At 42.8% G+C, this 14628-nt stretch overlaps 1 protein-coding gene across 2 annotated transcripts in view; it reads left to right on the forward strand.

The window, feature by feature from the left end:
* Positions 1 to 229: 229 nt before the first annotated feature.
* Positions 230 to 14628, forward strand: part of ZNF292 (zinc finger protein 292) — a 29541-nt gene continuing 15142 nt past the window's right edge. Inside the window, exons 1-3 of one of the 2 annotated variants that reach the window (XM_009907588.2) lie at positions 230 to 384; positions 889 to 967; positions 2914 to 3049. In XM_009907588.2, coding sequence (XP_009905890.2) covers positions 2932 to 3049 — 118 coding nt within the window. In that variant the 5' untranslated portion in view covers positions 230 to 384; positions 889 to 967; positions 2914 to 2931. Of the gene's footprint in view, positions 385 to 888; positions 968 to 2913; positions 3050 to 8981; positions 9037 to 14628 lie in introns of those variants that run through there. The other variant, XM_054162567.1, reaches the window with a different exon arrangement.

Raw genomic sequence — 14628 nt, forward strand, 5'->3', positions numbered from 1 at the left:
ATGCCAGTCAACAATTTTACATGATCTGAGTGTGGAGTTTTAAGTTCCAGGTGATAATGAAACCATCTCTTTTAAGGAAAAAAGGCATGCTTTGACAACTCGCAATTCATATTAAGGCGACAGAAATAATCGTTAAGAAGGACAATCAACTAGTGAGGGGTGCAAAACTAAGAACTTGCATTTGTTCCTGAATTTTGGGGTTGTTTTTTGTTTTGCTTTTCCTAAACAGACCTTGCTGGAATATGCAGAGAAATGGAAAACATCAGAAGACCCCCTGCCCCTGCTAGAGGTGTATACAGTGGCTATCCGAAGTTACGTTAAAGCGCGCCCGCATCTTACCTCCGAGTGTGAGAACGTAGCCTTCGTGCTTGAACGTTTAGCACTGTGAGTATGACCTTCCAGTTACTAAAGCCAGCCTCTGTGCTATTAACTTTTCACTGCCTAAGTGCTTTCCCAATCTACTTCACAACCTGCAGAAGTTCTGTCTAGGTTGGGATGGGCTGCTCCCTTCCTTCCTCGTTCGACCATATCTTCGGTGGTTGGAAATGGGGCAGGGCTCCTAACCGAGGACAAGGCAGCGTCCCTGGCTTAAACGCATTGCTGCTATTGATCTGCCTGCAGCCTGATAGTGCATCAGTTTACACAGGCTGCTACAGGCTTGTACTGCAGTGATAAATCCATATTTAAAAAAAAATAAGCCTTGTCTTTCAGAGAGTTTGCTTTTGTAGTTGCTGCAAGTATTCCTGACCTTTTCTTTGTATGTTCAAAGAAAGCATGATGGGGTTTTTTCTGACATGTCAAACAGCTGTTTGGATTCTAGAGTAGAGCTGTTAGCTAGACATCTTAAAGGCAAAAATTGCCTCAATAATATTCCCATTTGTCTTCTAGAAGCTGTATTGAACTTCTACTGTGTCTGCCTCTTGATTTACCTGAAAATAAATGGGAAGAATTTCAGGCTTTTGTGCAGGTGAGTTAGATTTATGAAATGAAGGCTTAATGGTTTGGAAACCTAGGAATATTAAGCATGTAGCATGCTTGAACACGTGTTTCCTGGTGGCTGATAAAGATCAAGGCCTTTAGCTGGAAATCCAACCTACTCTGTAATAACTGCTATCACTCATATCATTTGTCTGTCATAGTTCATGTAGCAGCTGTGGAGAGGAAGGTGTTCTCAGATACTTAAAGTTCATGTTTTAAAAGACATTTGTCTGTTAACACTGTTAGAAATGAATCAAGTCATTCTTTACTACTTGTGGTTGTACGTTTGAGATTTATTACGAATGAAAGGTCTGTTGATACTGCAGGATTGCTAGAGCTCCCACAGGGCACTAGCTGGTTAAGGGTTAGAGCTCTGCTTTAAAGGAAGGCGTTGAAAGAAGTTCTGCTCTGCAGTACTTATCAGAAATATATAGTGGGAGGTCCTGCCTATGGTTAAAAACAAAACCAACCAAAAACTGGGGATTAAAGAGAAGAAAGGCATAATTGACAACAAGACCAAATGCAATTACCTCAAAAATCTCAGCCTAAATAACATAGGAAGGTGCAAGGCTGACTTTCCAAGTGAATTTTTACTTGCAGCTGCCCAATGCAAATCAGTTCTGAACAACTGTGTTGTGCTGGGAGGTTCCACAGCCTTCTGAGCAGGTGGAAAATAAATGAGAAGTGAACAGAGAGCTGAGTCCTTTCTTTAAGGACCAGTGTTCATTGTACATTGCTACTTCAGCCATCCATTTTTGCAGGTATGTAGTTTGCTCCCAAACACACATCTGCTTCCAGAATTTATTCTAGTATTTAAAAGGAGTAGAAACTATTTTAATTGATTTTTTAAGAATGCAGCCTGCTCTCCTTGTATTTGCATAGAACCACACAGTGATATCTTACATCTTAAATCTTTCACCTTGACAAAAAGATATTTTTTTCACTCTTCCCAGGGTGTAAAACTTGAACTGCTGAAGGGTCTGAAAAGACTTAAGAGTTTAGGCAGCTGATGGCAGACCAATATAGAATAGAATAGAATAGACCAGACCAGGTTGGAAGAGACCTTCAAGATCATCGCATCCAACCCATCAACCAATCCAACACCACCTAAACAACTAAACCATGGCACCAAGCACCCCATCAAGTCTCCTCCTGAACACCTCCAGTGATGGTGACTCCACCACCTCCCCAAGCAGCCTATTCCAATGGGCAATCACTCCCTCTGTATAGAACTTCTTCCTAACATTCAGCCTAAACCTCCCCTGGTGCAGCCTAAGACTGTGTCCTCTTGTTCTGATGCTGGCTGCCTGGGAGAAGAGACCAACATCCGTCTGTCTACAACCTTCAGGTAGTTGTAGAGAGCAGTAAGGTCTCCCCTGAGTCTCCTCCTCTCCAGGCTAAGCAACCCCAGCTCCCTCAGCCTCTCCTCATAGGGCTTGTGTTCCAAGCCCCTCCCCAGCTTTGTTGCCCTTCTCTGGATCCGTTCCAGCAAGTCAACCTCCTTCCTAAACTGAGGGGCCCAGACCTGGACACAGTACTCGAGGTGCGGCCTAACCAGTGCAGTGTGCAGGGCCAAATGACCTCCCTGCTCCTGCTGGCCACACATATGTGGGCAAGAGAATTTGCTCATCTGTTTTCAAAAGGGAGGCTGATTTCAAAATCTGGTTTCAGACATTTAGGAAGCAGCCCTGTAAATAAGGGCAAGTTTGGGGCATGCAGTCATTTTGGTTTCTCAATTTCAGTCTTAGGTGACAGAGGCAGAAGTTAAACCTTCATAGGCTGAATATTAAGATTGTTACATATTTAAATCTTTATTGGGTAAGGGTTTTGGTCTTCTTCTTTTTTTGTTTCATGTAAGGCACAAAGGAGTTGAAACAAACACACAAATGTAAAATTCTTTTAACACTACTTTGTTTTGTAAAATATGTTCTTCAGGTGGCTCACAAAAACTTGATGGAAAATGGCAGCTGTGAACTGCATGTTTTAACTACACTTACCCAAGAGAAGGGAGTGTGGAAGAACCCAGTGCTCTGCAGTATTCTTTCCCAGGAACAGTTAGATCCAGAAAAAGGTAAGCATTAAAACTGTGAATGAGATAAGTAATAGAGTGAAGTATTACTCTAATAATGAAGTCCCCTGGTGAATATAGTTTGTGTGACCATTCATAAGCTCTATGAATAAATACACTCATAGCATTGTCTGAGTTACTAAGACAGTATGTTCCTAGGAATATACCAAAAAGTTAATGTTGATATTTTGCATAAGACATAATCATACCTGGAGTCCTCCTGAGACATTTTCTTTGTAAACTGTGTGAAAGGGAGATTACATATGGGCTGTATTACACTGGGGTAAGTTCAGTACTGGTATAAAAATGGCATTTACTCAATTATGAATTGCATTACAGAAGCTCATTTAGACCAGAGTTATGAGAATGGCTAACAGCAGTTGCATAGAGAAGAGTAAATGATCAGCAGAGACTTATAATGTTTTTTTCTCCTGATAGGTGATTTCCATTGTTAATGATCTGCAATTCAGAAGTGGTATGCTTGTGTTAATAAGTCTTAGCTGGGTTTTTGATTGCCTAATTGGCTTTACAGTCTGTGTGAGCCCTCACAGCTAAGCATCTGTGGCAGAGCTACACAGTTCTCACATCAAGTAAAGTAGTTCCTTTTACTGTCTGCCTCCTTTTAGCCAGCTGCCTCCATATTTCCTGTGGTATTCTCTATTAAAAAGTAAACTGTGCTTGTGTCTTTTCATGAATGCATCATGAGACATCATTCATTGGACTGCTGTCACAGCCCATCTTCTGTCCTCTAGTGTCTGTTCCATACTGTCTTCTGGCTTTACTGTCCCATCCCTCATACAGGGGTGCAAAGGGTTATTTAGCAGTCAGCATGCAGATGTACTGATTTTGTTTCACTCTGCATTCCTTTGGTAATCTTTATTAACACTGATCTTGCTTCCTGACTGAGCACTGAACCAATGTTTCCTCGAAGCATTCTGGTTTAGTCCCAGTTTCTTTCTTGAGGGGTAGTACCTACATGACTATTAGGATTTCCTCCTAACACAAAGCCCATTTTTCTGTTTGTACAGTGTGGTTGCATTTTTTTTTCCCCCTGTGCATATCACTTTGGAGGTTTTAATCAACATTTTAACTTTGTCTGTTACGCTGTGGTACAGAGTGCAGTCCTCTTCAGCCTGAATGGAGTGGAGTGGAATGGATTGGGGTGGAATGGAATGGAGTGGAGTGGAGTGGAGTGGAATGGAATGGAATGGAATGGAATGGAATGGAATGGAATGGAATGGAATGGAATGGAATGGAATGGAATGGAATGGAATTAACCAGGTTGGAAGAGACCTTTATTGTTGGTATGGGTTTGCTGCCCTGCTTTTTTGGGGCTGTTTTGTCACCTTGTGTTCTTAGGAAAAGTACTTAGGAGAAAGCTGGATAGTAGAGGTCCTGCTACAGGAACCTCAAGGAATACACTCAGGGGTTTTCTTTTTTAGCTTTTCTCTTTTGACTGATAGTTTATCTGCATAAGGATCTTCTTTTTGCCATCAAGATAGGTTGGCATCTGTAGCTGTTTTGAGGGACTTTTAAAAATGCCTTTAGAAAATTGATTTTATCTCCTTTATTCATGGGATCACAGCTCCCTCAGAGAAGTCTAGTAAATGTATGATGTAATTTATTTTCTTCTTATGAAAGTTGTGCTTATTCTTCCACAAGATTTGGATTCTGCTGCTTCTGTTATTTATTGTGCTTCCAATACAGATTTTTGTACTAGTGTGCAGTTCTCAGGCGTGCCCCAGAGGTCAGCTTTGTGTCAAGCACCTCCCACTCCTCTTTAGCAATAGGACATTTCTGAGAGGTTTAATTAATATTTTCCTTCCCCTGTGTTTGAGGGATTTTGTAAGAACTCCCTCATGAATCTGGTTTTCCGTGGCTATTTGTTTTATCAGTGTTTTCATACCAAGTTTTTTACAGATGTTTCAGGGTTCCTTTTGCTCCTGAACATTACTCAAGGATGCTTCTGCTTTGAACTTATTTATTACATGTTACTACATGTAATAATTATTATTACAAGTTATTACATGTTGCATCAGTGGCAAGATTGTCATGCTACATACCCATCTTTTTGTTACTCAGTTGACAAGCTGGTATATAGCTGTTGTCATCCTCTGTAACAGTGCATTGTTTTGTGCCATCTTCTTGCTAATTTGGAGGATATTTTAGTAATGCCAAACTCCACTGCCCAGAGAGCTGGCTTTCTTATCTCTAATCCAGCACTCCCACTGGCAACCACTTAGTCCCTTTTGGTCCACAGCTATCTCTCAGCCTTAACTCCAGAATAACAATCTTAGGCATATTTGGAAACTTACCTTAGAGGATTTTGGGTTTGTTCTTACTGTTGTCTTTTTGCTATTTCAGAAGTTCCCATACATTTAAATGGGCAGCTTGTTAACACACATAGAGGTGATACCATGTGGCAGATTTGATCAACCCAGCCTTTGAGTAATTACTATTGTAAACATTTATCTGTTGGAGATGAAACAGCTAGTTGTGTGGAGGTCTTTTTACTAATAATCATCCTCTTAAGCTTTTATTGCCTGCATTTGTTGCAGTTATTTCTTCATGTTTCATTTTGGTCTTGGTAATCTAATATGTGACCTGTTCAGAACAATTATAACCTATTCAGAATCTTTGACATAACTGGATATCTGCTGGGGTTTGGGTCAGTGATTATCTCTTCTTGTATGCTTCTGTTGTTGACTCCTGAAGGCCAGTTTGACTCTTTCCATCTCCTGTAGGAAGCAAAATTAGGTAGTGCCTGTTTTGTCTCACAGATTGTTGTGAATTGCTCTGTTTCCAAATTACACGCACTCAGGGCATTGTGAGAGACAAGTTCATGTTCTCTTGACTACACAGCATAGCTGGTTTGTTCTGATTACAGTCAGGCAAATGCAGACTTGTCTTGAACCTGGGGTATCCTCTCCTAATTTTGCATAGGTTGCATAGGTTCAACCTTAAAATACAAGCAAGAGTATTCATTTCCTAAAGTGTTAGAGGCTGTACCCTCAGTGCTGTGTCATAAAGTGTTATGCTTTGGGCAGAGCTGTTTTCTGATGAGTGCATGTCTTTAAAGGTTAAAGCAATAAGGAGAGCAAAAAGAATAGAGGAAGGATACCAAGTTGTTTGAAGCAATGAGAGGAGCATGCCTGTCACTGATTGCTGATGGGTATTAGTGCACTACTGCAAGATACTCACATTCTATGTACTGTGATAAGAAGTGGTAAAATCTATCTTGAACTGCACTGCAGGAGCTGTATGCATGTGTGTGTTCACATGCACATAAGAAATCTTTTTACACTGGAAATACTCTCTGGCCACCTAATTTGTCACCAGCTTGGGTGACATGGGCATTGCCCTGGATTTTTGTCCCCTCTCTGACCACAGATACTGGGAAACCTGGCCTATGTTGCCAGTTTCTGTGCCATAGATGTCACCAAATAAACCAGAATTCCCTCTTGGAAACTATTGAGATGTTGACACCCCACCTCTTTTCTGAAGAAGAGAGAGCTCTCTCTCCCCCTGCAAGTGGAACATTAGCATTGCCATTTGGGGCTGTGTTTGTTCTCACGATGCTGGTCTGTTGTGTGGAGGACTAGAATTTGGATTCCTAATGAACTGAGGAATATATATAATTAGATAGATTTTTTTTCTTATGGTTCCAGAGAGAATTTATTTGCACAAACTGAATTGTCAGGAGAGTCTTTCAAAGGCCTTTGTGGGGGCTGCCTAAGTGTCTGTCTGGAGCTGCTGGCACTACTTGTGTCTGCCATGTGAGAGATTTCCTGAGAATAACTCTTGAGTTTCCTGTACCTGTTTGATACTGTGTCATAAATCAACCTACATTCACCTGAACAATGGGCAATCTTCCCCTCCCTCAGAGCAGGCAGTGCTGAAAAGAGAGATCCTTCCCCCAGTTCTGCCTATCTTGGTCGTTTCTCCTGTCCTTTGCCTGTATCTTTACCCAATAGGACCAACAATTATGTGTCAGGGCCTGCAACTTCTTGGTTTCAAATTCTGGTTCCTCAGCAGTATTATCTCTGAAATGTGTGCTCAGAAGCTGTGAACTCATTGTTTGTGTGAATTTTGGTTTTCCATCTAAACCTGTCTGCTGTGCATTTAAAGAATGTCTATCAGGTTTTGAGTTTTGTCTGTGTAGCATTGTGGACATTTTAGACTTGAGTGATCACCCAGTATTACATAATCCCACTGGGTCATGAGGACAGCAAAGTACCTGTCTTCTCAAAGTACTTTGGAGATCCCTTGGGAGCAGACTGGTAATGTTCTTTGCAGATAACATCAACCTCAGATAGTGAGAACATCTCTGTTCAAGAAGGACAGGGAACTGCTTGGAAGAGTCCAGCATAGAGCCACAAAAATTATTAAGGGAGTGGAAGATCTTCCTTATGAGGAGAGACTGAGGGAGCTGGGGCTCTTTAGCTTGGAGAAGAGGAGACCTCATTAATGTTTCTAAGTATGTAAAGGGTGAGTGCCACGAGGCTGGAGTCAAGCTCCTCTCAGTGATGCCCAATGACAGCACAAGGGGCGGTGGGTGGGAGTCAAGGCATAGGAAGTTCCATGGAAACATGAGGAAAAAATTTTCCCTGTGAGGGTGACAGAACACTGGAACAGGCTGCCCAGGGGGGCTGTGGAGTCTTCCTCTCTGGAGATTTTCAAGACCCACCTGGATGCATTCTTGTGTGATCTGGTCTGGGTGATCCTGCTCTGGCAGGGGGGTTTGGACTAGATGATCTTTCAAGGTCTCTTCCAGCCCCTAACATTCTGTAATTCTGTGATCTAGTCTCAGTACCAAAGCAGAAGGAAATCTGGGAAAATATCCTAGACATGTGGAAATAAAAGATCTTATCCACATAGTTCAATTCTTGATGGCAGTATTAGTTATGATCACTGACTAGTCTGAAAGTACATGGGGCACCTGCTTTAGGACCTCTCAGTGTTTTCACATTGCTATCAGACACTGCATTACATTTGCATATTGATTGTATCTGCTGCTTACTACTTGAAGTTTTAGCTGCATGACTGCTTTATTTTTTTCCCTTGAAATTGCTGGTGATTATCAAGAAGCACTTGTATTTGGAGAGAGGAATATTCCATGTGTGATTAATTGGTTATGGAAGGAAACCTTAGTAAAATAATGTGTCTTTTGTTTCACTGGCTGCCTTCTGAACTACCAGACAGCTTAATTTGAGATCAGGACTGATGTTAGTCTTGAATTGAAGCTGATCTGAACTCATAATAACCAGAACTGATGTTTGTTGAAGTTGCTAATCTGTTTGGCCTTATTGCTTAGCGTACCAAAGGCTGGAAGTTGAAGTGTGCCTAAGCGTTTTGGGTTTTGTGATAGCCTATACAATGTTAAAACACTGTACTACTGCACTTCCATCTTCAGTTTCTCTCAGCTTGGCCTGTGTTCTTCAGCATGAACCTGTTTTTCCGTCCTTGAGGTTGTCATTTTCTTGTGCTGATGGTGAAATCCTTCAAAGCTGTCACTGATAACTCCTCAGCTGATGCTGAGAGTGAATGGAGGAACTGTCTAGAGAGAGAAAGATCTGAAATAACCCTACCAAAAGCCAGGCTGCTGCTGCTGCTTTTTAAACCTGGATGCCAGGAATTAAATGCCTTAATTTTTCATAAGTTCAAATGTAGTAGGCAGACTTCTGAAGCATGTCCCACTGAAAAGATACAGCCATCACTGTATCAAGGTGAATAACAGGCAGGTTAGAAATTAAACAGCCAACAGGGAACTGTTGGCAGTAATCAGAGCATCTGCTGCCAGAAGTCAAATGATACCAGCAGGTCACTTAAAAGTGTTTGCATCCTGGGTGTATTCAAAGCAGCCACCTGGAACTTCTCTTACCCTTTCACCAGACAGTATGCCATCGTAGAAGCATCCAGGATTGATGCTGCATTCAGCAGAATTGTGCTGAGATGTTGTTTGCATGAAGGATTCTGAGACCCAGCTCCAGGTAAATATGAAAACATCAAGTACAGTTCAGAGCCACCCACGGTGTGAACGCACATGTGGACTAACACTTGAAGGTGACTGAAGAGGTTACTGAGTAGTAACTGAAGTTCTTTGAGATGGATAGTCCACATGTACATTCACCTCTTGCTGCCTTCCTCCTTGGCCAGAGTGAGGTTGGGAAGACATCAGGGTCTGTGGTAGGTTAATCTATACCTACCCAAGAATTGGCAGAGGGGAAAGTGGAAGGATTATGAGTGCTTTGAGGCCAAAATTCTTTGCTTTGTTCTGTACAAGTCCTCCGGTCAGCCAAAACACGACATACATGTGGACTGTCCACCAGAGAGAACTTACTACTGCAGAACTGTGCTTGCAGCTCATTTGTGCTCTTGTGTGCTACTAAACTCTGGATTAGCTTTCCTCTTTTTCTTTGATTCATGTATGGTATAAGCATTATCTGTAATCAAAGCTAATAATAGTTGTTGTGGGCTTCATATGGAATCACTTGGTACCATGACCTGAGACTCCAGCTCTGGGATTCAAGGCAATAAGAGAGAAACTGTGTCTGAAAGGTTAGATTCCAGTATCTGCAAGTTCCTTTGCCAGTGTTAGTGCTGTCTGTTGGATGTCATCTGCCTTTTCTCTTTTTGCTTTTTCTTTCCTGTTAGATCTGGAGTTTTACATTAATTCTGCATATGCCTTGCACAAACATGGGTTCATGAATTGTAATGGTTGGTGGAGCATTGCACAAACCAGCATTTAATAACTTTTCCAAGAGTCACGCTGTCAACAGACCTGGATCATTCTCATTCAACACATCAGGTTTTGTGCTCAGAGAGGTTACATAGAATGACATAGAATAAACCAGGTTGGAAGAGACCTTCAAGATCATCGCGTCCAACCCATCAACCAATCCAACACCACCCAAACAACTAACCCACGGCACCAAGCACCCCATCAAGTCTCCTCCTGAACACCTTCAATGATGGTGACTCCACCACCTCCCCAGGCAGCCCATTCCAATGGCCAGTCACTCTCTCTGTGTAGAACTTATTCCTAACATCCAACCTAAACCTCCCCTGGTGCAGCTTGAGACTGTGTCCACTTGTTCTGGTGCTGGCTGCCTGGGAGAAGAGACCAACCTCTGCCTGTCTACCACCTCCCTTCAGGTAGTTGTAGACAGCAATAAGGTCACCTCTGAGTCTCCTCTTCTCCAGGCTAAGCAACCCCAGCTCCCTCAGCCTCTCCTCATAGGGCTTGTGTTCCAAACCCCTCCCCAGCTTTGTTGCCCTTCTCTGGACTCGTTCCAGCAAGTCAACCTCCTTCCTAAACTGAGGGGCCCAGAACTGGACACAGTACTCGAGGTGCAGCCTAACCAGTACAGTGTACAGGGGCAGAATGACCTCCCTGCTCCTGCTGGCCACACTGTTCCTGATGCAGGCCAGGATGCCATTGGCCCTCTTGGCTGCCTGGGCACACTGCCTTGGGCTGGAAAAGTGCATTTTTATGAAGTTAGATTTGTTATGGGAAACTGTTTGTCTGCAGTAACTTTTGAAACACACATTGCACTGTAAATTGCATTTCTAACATGTAAAAATAAACCCCACCCCAAATCTCAAGACATTTCTCCACCATGGAACCTCTGCACCCTTTCTTATCCTAAAATGTCACACACAGTTCAGTTACAAAATAAATGTAATCAAAACTTGTGTTTTGAATGAGCTTTCAAGCAGTAACTGTAATGATTATAATTACTTGGGTTAGAATAAATCCTTTAGAGCTAATGTGTAGCTTTAATGGCAAGGTCTTCCTGTATCTTGTTGGAAAGATAACAGAAAATGTTCTGATGCTTATGCAAGGTGGGCTGTCTAAAGCAGTAAACACTTAAAGGCAAGGGATTACTGAGGACTAGCAGATAGAACACAGTCCTCAAAATATTGAATGCAGTAATTACAATAATCAGGGTACAACATCTTGGCTTACCAGAAGAGCTTAAAGTCTAAGGTCTTCCTGTATCTTGTTACAGAAAATAAGGCAAAATGTTCCAATGTTGTTCCAGGCAGACTAGCTTGGAGGTAAACACCATGGATGAAGGGATTACTGGTACCTGGTAGGAGGAAGAGCAAGGCTAAAACTGCAATTAGTCACTGGTTCATTGGTGGGTTGGCAAGAGCAGGGACATGTTTTATAAGGTATCAGTCATGACATTAAAGGAAGATTTATTTTGTTGTTTAGATAGCAGATGTCTTCTAACACAAAAATGGTTGCCTTCTACCAGTTGTCTGTTAGCCTGCTCTAGTGTTTCGTTGATCCTTCATATATCATAGAATCATCAGGTTTGGAAAGGACCTCAAGGATCATCTAGTTTCAACCCCCCAGCCATGGGCTGGAACGCCTCACACTAGATCAGGCTGCTCACAGCCACATCCAGCCTGGCCTTAAAAACTTCCAGGGATAAGGCTTCCACCACCTCCCTTTGCAACCTGTTCCAGTGTCTCACCACCCTCATGGGGAAGAATTTTTTCCTAACATCCAGTCTGAATCTACACAGTTCTAGTTTTGCTCCATTCCCCCTAGGCCTATCACTACCTGATATCCTAAAAAGTCCCTCACCAGCTTTCTTGTAGGCCCCCTTCAGATATTGGAAGGCCAAAATAAGGTCTCCTTGGAGCCTTCTCCTCTCCAGACTGAATAGGAGAGGAGAGCTGCAGCCCTCTGATCATCCTTGTGGCCCTTCTCTGGTCAGGTTCCATCACATCCATATCTTTCTTGTCATAGGGGTTCCAGAACTGGACGCAGTACTCTGGGTGGGGTCTCACCAGAGTGGAGTAGAGGCTGCCATATCTTAGAATCATAGAATCAATAAGGTTGGAAAAGACCTCAGAGATCACCAAGTCCAACCTGTCACCCAGCACCTCATGACTACTAAACCATGGCTTCATCTTCATGGAAGTGGAGAGAGGAAGAGAGAATTCGTGTTTGAATGTTCTCACACATTAGCGAGCCATGGCTAATAGTGCACAAGGATCCTGAACAAACAGCTAAGGAGTTGGCTGAAATGATAATTCAAGCATACATCTGAAAATGCATGGAAAAATAACGATGGGGTCTAACTGGCCTGATTTCTGCAAAAGGCAGGCAGTATATTCTGCCCTAAAACTGTGTACTGGAATGACAACAATGAAAATGGTTGACCTAACTTGTGAGATGGGCTTTCAGTAATACCCTGCATTAGTACTTCACAGTATCACAGTGTCACCGAGGTTGGAAGAGACCTCAAAGATCATCGAGTCCAACCTGTCACCACAGACCTCATCACTAGACCATGGCACCAAGTGCCACATCCAATCCCCTCTTGAACCCCTCCAGGGATGGCAACTCCACCACCTCCCTGGGCAGCACATTCCAATGACAAATGACTCTCTCGGTGAAGAACTTTCTCCTCATCTCAAGCCTAAACTTCCCCTGGCACAGCTTGAGACTGTGTCCTCTTGTTCTGGTGCTGGTTGCTAGAGAGAAGAGCCCAACCCCTTCCTGGCTACAACCACCTTTCAGGTAGTTGCAGAGAGCAATGAGGTCTCCCCTGAGCCTCCTCTTCTTCAGGCTAAACAATCCCAGCTCCCTCAGCCTCTCCTCATAGGGCTGTTTTCAAGGCCTCTCCCCAGCCTTGTTGCCCTTCTCTGGACACGTTCAAGTGTCTCAATGTCCTTCTTAAACTGAGGAGCCCAGAACTGGACACAGGACTCAAGATGTGGCCTAACCAATGCAGAGTACAGAGGCACAATGACTTCCCTGCTCCTGCTGGCCACACTGTTCCTAATGCAGGCCAGAAGGAGAGGAGAAGGAGAAGTCATGAGATAAAATGAAAGATGGTCATGAATCAGAAACTGCCTAGGATGGGAGGAAGCAGAGAATAACAGGAGGTGATCCTTTTTTTCTTTCAGTACACCTTGTGTTTTGTATGCTAATACCTCAAATATTAGAGGGGTCATTAATTTTACAGGCACAAAATTTAGTTATTTCACCTAGAAAAAGCAGGGGTTTGAAAGTCAAGAAAAATAAGAATTATGTGAATGGGCCCCATGAATCAAGTGAAATTCAAAGCAAGTAAATTGAGAGGAACATAGTGAATGTTTCTCCCAAGAGGTGTCAGGAAGTGAGCAATGCAAAGCCCCAGGAGGTTTTAGGAGGAGGCAATTAAAATACTCAAAGGCAGGGGGCAGGGGGAAAGTCTCATTTAGGAAAGAGCAAGATTTTTACCCTAACACTAAAAGAATATAAAGAATCTGTTGTTTTTCACAGAATTACAGAGTTGTCAGGGTTGGAAGGGACCTCAAGGATCATCTAGTTTCAACCCCCCAGCCATGGGCTGGGACACCTCACACTAGATCAGGTTGCTCACAGCCACATCCAGCCTGGCTTTAACAACTTCCAGGGATGAAGCTTCTACCACCTCCCTGGGCAACCTGTTCCAGTGTCTCACCACCCTCATGGGGAAGAACTTCTTCCTAACATCCAATCTGGGTCTACCTACTTCTAGTTTTGCTCCATTCTTTCATAAAAGAATGAAAAAAAAAAGCTGTAGAGAATTCCATTGTTTTCGAAAGATGTGAGAATGTGTCATGAAATGAAGATGTAAATAATTGGAAACCAAACAGCTTTTTCATGTAGTGTATGTCTAGCTTGTGGGGACAGTTCTCACAGGGAGAGGTTGATGTCAAAAGGATTAAACAAAATTGGTTGTCTCTGTTTCTACCTAGTTTTAATAACCAACTCTGTGTTGTGGGAGGTAGTACTAAACCATAAGCTTCAAAGCTGAAGCAATTTTGATCTTGAAAATCTAGATGAGGCCTGAGATGTGTATGCAAGAGTAGCAACGTAAAACTGCTACCAGTTTTCGTAGGACACTTCTGCCTTCCACTGAGGCACGTTGAGTTGGGTTCTTAGTTTAGACAAGTAGTTTTGACTCTGGTATCACAGTATCACAGTATAACTAAGGTTGGAAGAGACCCCAAGGATCATCAAGTCCAACCTGTCTCGACAGACCTCACGACTAGACCATGGCACCAAGTGCCACGTCCAATCTCCCCTTGAACACCTCCAGGGACGGTGACTCCACCACCTCCCTGGTAGCAGCATATCCACCAAGTACACTGGACTAAAATGCAGCCATTCCTCTCCCTTTGGGTTTTAAACTCTACACCCTCAAATGTATTCAAGGAAAGCTTCTTTTTGTGGGAAACTTAGCTGACTGAAAAACTTGCAAGGGAGTGTGACTGCGTTCTGTGGATGAATGATAGGAGATACTTAACACCAGTAGGGAGGAATTCAGAGATGCCTCTCTGATTGTCACATTTATCCTTTCATAGTAAGGTCTTTCAAAGGCACACATCTATAAGGTAGGATGAGAGAGCAGTGGCTTTGTGTTAGTTGTCTGCAGAAATGGAATGAAATCTTATCTCGGTATTTCACTATTTATATGAGCTCTAAATCTGTTCTGTGTGCAGCTATTTTGCCAGGAAGTTAGAATGAGTCAAAAGCTGCAAGGGGGTAAAGGCTTTGTTGCAGGGCTGTCTTGTCACAAAAACCACAGTTC

This window comes from Dryobates pubescens, chromosome 6 (genome assembly GCF_014839835.1).
Source record: "Dryobates pubescens isolate bDryPub1 chromosome 6, bDryPub1.pri, whole genome shotgun sequence".
Classification (NCBI taxonomy): domain Eukaryota; kingdom Metazoa; phylum Chordata; class Aves; order Piciformes; family Picidae; genus Dryobates; species Dryobates pubescens.